The 6,281-nt window shown below is 38.5% G+C and overlaps 1 protein-coding gene across 1 annotated transcript; it reads left to right on the top strand.

The window, feature by feature from the left end:
- Window positions 1–399: 399 nt before the first annotated feature.
- On the top strand, window positions 400–5,530 carry LOC148583712 (G-type lectin S-receptor-like serine/threonine-protein kinase At4g03230). The gene is made up of 7 exons (XM_088510493.1): window positions 400–1,606; window positions 1,733–1,852; window positions 1,932–2,107; window positions 4,174–4,384; window positions 4,487–4,724; window positions 4,813–4,960; window positions 5,222–5,530. The coding sequence occupies exons 1-7, from the start codon at window positions 400–402 to the stop codon at window positions 5,528–5,530; spliced, it is 2,409 nt and encodes an 802-aa protein (XP_088366619.1).
- Window positions 5,531–6,281: the final 751 nt, after the last annotated feature.

Here is a 6,281-nt window from a genome sequence, read left to right as displayed (position 1 = left end):
GGCCGGTTGGGGGCAATGGCCAAATAAAAAAAAAAAAAATAATAAATAAATAAAAACTTGATTTGGACAGGAGAGAATCCTTATCTGGTCCAACACCATATATACAATTAGCTGCCTCACTAACTATGATACAAATATGAGCCATAGAATTTCCCCTGTTATCGCTTCCCTGCAGCTTTTATTCAGTCTTTTTTGCACTTCACCAATGCAACCTTCTTCACTGATAGTATCGGTGATACTATCCGCTCTTATATACCTTTAACTTCAGAATATATTTTATAGCTCATGAGAAAGTGCAGGCTGGTCGAACTCTTAACCCCAAACACAAACTACAAAGAGCATTTATACTAATTGTGTGTGCAAACTACAAAGAGCACTGCATAGCCGCCTCATACAAATATGACCCATACAATAATTTCCCCTCTTATTGCTTCCCTGCTGCTTTTATTATGCCTTGCTTTGCACTTCACCAATGCTACTACTATCAGTGATACTATCCGACCAGGCCAATCACTAAACACCTCGGAGACCATTGAATCTGCCAACGGAATGTACAAACTTGGTTTCTTTGGTCAAGAAACCTTGGCAAAGTATCACGTGGGAAAATGGTTCAGTCATGTTTCTGACCGCAACGTGCTTTGGGTTGCAAACAGGGAGCGGCCATTCCCAGATTCCTCTGTCGTTCTTACCTTCAACCCGGATGGGAAACTTGTAATATCCGATGGCAGTTTATCGTACGTTGTGACCAACAATTTAGGTGGTAACGATACCTCTGCCACGCTATTAGATACAGGTAATCTTGTACTGAAAAACAGGGCATCAGAAGTTTTGTGGCAAAGCTTTGACCATCCTACCGATACTCTTTTGCCGGGAATGAAGGTTGAAGATGATAAGACAGGATGGTCATTAACATCATGGAAAAGTAATGAAGACCCTGCTCCCGGTGTTTTCACTCTGCATCTGGGTTCTCGGAAAGAACTCATCATAATGGAGGGGTCTAAACCATGCTGGAGTAGTCCAATCATTGGTGAACTAGCTGATAAATTCGTGATTGATGGGGAGAACATTTCTTACACTATTAGTAATAATTATCCTTCTCAATTTAGAAGAGTGTCGTTGAGTGTAAAGGGGGAGCTTCGACTGCAGACATGGTCGTCAGACAATTTACAATCTTCTGCAAATTTGTCCGGATCATTAAAGTGTGGGGCTTATGCTTTCTGCGGTGAATTCACCATATGCAATGAGACAGCCGATGAGCCATGTGACTGTTTGCCAGGATTCAAAGCCTATGCAGCCAATTCTATTCAAGGATGTAAGAGAAAAACAGATTTGCCGTGCAGAGATGATGTTCAGAAACATGGGTTTCGTCAAATGTCTATGGTTTATTTGCCCAGTAATCCCCAGCAGTTGCAGTACGTTGGCAATGCTTCTGAGTGCAAATCAGCTTGCTTGAAAAACTGCGACTGTACTGGTTATGCTTATGATCAAGAGCGTGGCTGCCTAGTATGGGAAGGTCCTCTGTTAAATCTGAAACAATTCTCAGAAGATAATACATATAAACAAGACTTCTATTTGAAACTTGCTCGTTTGGACTTGGCTGTCGAAGGTATTTCTTTTTTTTCTGACTGAAATTTTGTTCTAGAGATATCTACAGGCATTGCCAATTTGTATATCAATTCGTGATGCAAAGAACAATGTCTATATTATTTATTTCTCTGGTTTCCTTTTGCAGACACAAACTCAACGAAATTGAAGGATAACCGATTAAAGAAAATTGTCATTCCGATTGCAGTGATTTTTGCATTGGGCCTTATTGTTTATTATGTGAGGAGGAGAAAGCTCAGAAGCAAGGGTTAGTAAAGAATCGTCCACAACGTTGTTTTAGCAATCCTACATATATATCCTTAAATATGTGTTGTTCTAAAATGCAGGGGAGGATTTGTTACTTTTAGATTTGGGCATGACCCAAAAGGCTAATAATTCAGAGGATGGAAATAGTAGAGAAGTCCAAATGCCATTATTCAGTTTTGCAAGTGTTTCTGCTGCAACTCATAATTTCTCAGCTGCAAATAAGCTCGGAGAGGGTGGCTTTGGACCTGTTTACAAGGTATGTTTCAACGTCCCTAAACGAAATCTTTTGGATATTGAATGTTTCGACAGCTAAACCTTGGCATGTTAACGAGCACAAACAGGCACATGCCACTTTTGTTGCTGTGTATGCTGTGAAACCACTCAATATACCAATTCAGATAAACTTTTACTGTGTGTGTTAGTTTACATGAAATCGGATACATATATGAACAAAAATGAAGAGGAATTGAAGAAATATATATATAAGCATTGTTTGGTGCATTTTTTTTTTACCCCTTTTGACAAATAAAGTGCTGTTTTACTTTTTGGTACATGACAAATAAACTATAGTGCATGGCAGCCACAAATTAGTTGGTAATTTTGGCAATCAAAACTTTTCTGCCAAGGAGCCAAAAACTTTTAATATATGTTTGTAGTTAATGTTGAGTATACACATGTAAAAGGATTACGTTTCACATTAGAAAGATATCATGAGTTTGGGTGGCTTCTTTTTATTTATTTTTTAATTGAATAAGGAAAGGGTTAAGGAAAGGGCTATAGGGAAGGATCTTTCCCACTTCTGATCTGAATGGAAGAAGTGAGAGATCTTGAAAATGAAAAAGGGATGGGCTCCTCAACAATAAACCCAAAACAAACTAAAATAGCAAAGAAATAAACACAAAAAGGAAGGACACCCAAACAACAAACCTCAAATGGTAAAAAAAGTGCAAATGCAAGAACCAATTCTGGATCCAGTCCAAAAGGACCAAACAGTAGGCAATGGTAATTCCCAATGATCCCAAAAGAACCATAAGCAAGCCGGGCCTATTCCAGGATTGCACAAGGAGGTGCAAATTGCAAAGAAATTCCGTGAAGAGTTCGTTGCGGGTAAAACAACAACCACTGATAAATGGTTGTTGCATAGTAGGTACTGCAGAGAACCAAAAAGGAGCCGTTGAAGGACGACCACCAACATCAATCTCCTTTTCAAGATCAAGCCATGTCATGGCAGGGAGATAAAAACCCACAAAAAACAAGACAAACAGCAAAATAAAACTGAAATTACAGAAAAACAAAAACACAATTACAACAAAAACAAGCACTAAGAACACCAAAAAACAAGGGTAGGGGTGGTGGTAGGCGGCCGAAGAACAGATCGGGCACCAGCGAGCAGTGGACGGATTGAGGATCGGCTGGCGGAACTGGAAAGCTAGGAGGCCAGGGAGGATGGTGGAAGGGCGATTGGTGGCTGGGTCGGCGTGGGAGAGTAGATTGGGTTTTGAAAAAACCTGATCTAAACCCCCAAAAACCAGATCCACAACCAGGATCTTCAGCAAGGTAGTGGACGACGACAGGGATGGGCTGAATGGCGACAGGCTGGGCGATGGGCTGGATGATGACGGAAACCGAGGTGCTAAGGACGGTGGGCTGAGTAGCAAGCATCGGGAACGAGGGGTTGGACGGCACAAGGGGCTGGACGATGGCTGAACGATGACGGGAGAGAAGAGCGGCGAGGGGCGTCGAATCTACACAAGAAAAAAAGAACAAAACACAAAGAAACCCAAATGAAAAACACAGCAAAGAGAGAAAAAAAGGAGAGGAGGGGGAGAGGAAAAGGCAAAAGTCTTTTCCTCCACCCCGGGAGGGCCGCACAAGGCGGAGAGGACCTCATTGGGAGGTGGCTGGGGAAAAAACCCTAAGGGTTTCCCAGAGCTTCTCTCTCAAAACAAGAGAGAGAAAATTTCTGAAAAAATAAGTTTGGGTGGTTAATACAATATAATTTTGTCTAAACTCAAAAGTTTAAGCTTTTGTGTTAAGCGATATTCTAACATGCTATATTATGATTTCACTTAAAGACTCTTAAGGTGTCAATGCATTGATTTTTCTACGCCTGAATCGGGAATTTTGGCCTCTAGCTTGGCTCATGGACTAGAGATTCCACAACCACAAAATGTTTTGCATCCGATTCTTGTTTCCCAAAATGGGTTTTTTGTTTTGGAGTTAAAAAGGTTTTAAGTCTTTATCATTGGTAATGGATTTCTTATGAATGTAGCTTACTATTTTTTTTTTTTTAGTATTTTGCATAATAAAAAATAATTGCAGGGAATATTACTAAAAGGTGATGAGGTAGCTGTAAAAAGACTTTCAAAAAGATCTGGACAAGGTTGGGAGGAGCTTAAAAATGAAGCAATGCTCATAGCTAAGCTTCAACACAAGAATCTTGTTAGACTTTTGGGTTGTTGCATTGAACGAGATGAAAAGATATTAGTTTATGAGTATATGCCCAATAAAAGCTTGGATTTCTTCCTCTTTGGTTTGTAATATCTCCCATTTTGATGCATATGTTTATCTTTGATTTTTATGGACCTTCGCATGTGACTCGTTAATTATCAATTTACATACATATGTAAAGCAGATCAAGAGAAGTGCAGGATATTAGATTGGAGGACTCGTGTTGGAGTCATTGAAGGGATTGCTCAAGGACTTCTTTATCTTCATCAATATTCCAGGTTGAGGATTATTCATAGGGACTTGAAGCCGAGCAATATTTTGTTGGACATAGACATGAATCCCAAGATATCAGATTTTGGAATGGCGAGAATATTTGGTGGAACTGAGTCACAAGCAAATACAAATAGGATTGTTGGCACTTAGTAAGTAATATAAAGGAAACTTCTAAATTATAAAAATCAACATAAAACTTGCAATTACTAATATCTTTAACTTGGTGATGCTGTACAGTGGTTATATGTCCCCTGAATATGCTTTGCAAGGTCTCTTTTCAATCAAATCTGATGTATTTAGTTTTGGCGTACTATTGTTGGAAATTGTGAGTGGCAGGAAGAATACTGGATTTTATCAAACTAACTATCTCCATTTGATTGGATATGTAAGTATCTTATTTGCAACTTTTGTTCTAGAAATTGAAAACCCTTATTTACTTTGATTCATAGCTCGGAGTTGCTGAACAAATGTGCATTTATCGTTATTAAAACAAAATTAGTCATCTGTTCTTGAAATTTTAGAACGCAAAGTAGAGTATACAACGTACTACTGGTCTTAAAAGCTTAAGATAATAAAACATTATGCATTTAATCACTTACCATCCTTCTAACATCACGTAATTTTCCACTTCTTCTTTGTTTTGAAGGCATGGGAATTATGGACAAGTGATAGGGGATTGGACTTTGTAGATCCACTACTTGATGATATATCCTCTATGCACATGGTATTGAGATATGTTAACATAGCTCTGCTCTGTGTTCAAGAAGGTGCAGAGGATAGACCGGCCATGTCTGACGTTGTCGCCATGCTTAGCAATGAAGGTGTAGTTCTACCGTATCCCAAAGAACCTGCTTTCTTGAACGTGAGGATTATGTCGAAGGAAAACCCAGTTAATAGCAGTCCACAAATCTATTCTCTGAATGGTGCAACGATTTCAACTATGGAAGGCCGGTAACATTTGAAAGTTCAGCCATAAGCGTTCATATTCTCCAAGTAAATTGTCAGAAAACATTCAATCTCTTTGCCTATGGTCTATCACATTATTCCGTTGTGTATTGGATCTTTGGGTCTTTAGCCATATAATTGGTATTATAGTTTCTACTATGTATCATGAAAAGTTGTTTGTACTTTTTTTATGCCTTGACAGACTAATTGTAATACCTTGACAAAACACCCATTTTAAAGTTATAGATTTCTTATGGGGTGTTACACTAATAGACAAGGATGGAACGAGGGGGTCCTTATCAAAATTAGGTTTTATCCAGCCTCCCAATGGAAAATCTTGGTTGTCACTAGTGACAAGTCAAGTTTGTGTTAAGAGTAACAACTCTATCTAATAAATGTATTATGATTCTTCTATTGCACTTTTCTGTGAATAGATTTGTAGAAAAAGTGTCATGATATAGGATGCACTGACCACTTCATATCCAAAAGGACTAATCACAATTGGGGTTCATTGTAATAACTTATATAGTCCAATTCGACCTAATACACATTTACCATGGGACTCAACACATACTAATACAATGTTTTCTTAGAAAGATGTTACATTGCTTCTCTAGAGTGCATGTATCGATGGCAAATGATTGTTTTAGATTCTGGAATTGTTTTGTAACAGGGGAAAAAAAAAAAAAAACCATTATGCAATTATAAATTTAGCAACAAAAGAGGCCATTAGGTAATTTCATCTCAAACTTTCTTAGCAT

The sequence above is a fragment of the Corylus avellana genome, chromosome 9 (assembly GCF_965113065.1).
Source record: "Corylus avellana chromosome 9, dhCorAvel1.hap1.2, whole genome shotgun sequence".
NCBI classification, from domain to species: Eukaryota; Viridiplantae; Streptophyta; class Magnoliopsida; order Fagales; family Betulaceae; genus Corylus; species Corylus avellana.
Note: the sequence above shows the minus strand (reverse complement) of the source record. Positions and strands in the feature narration are given on the sequence as shown.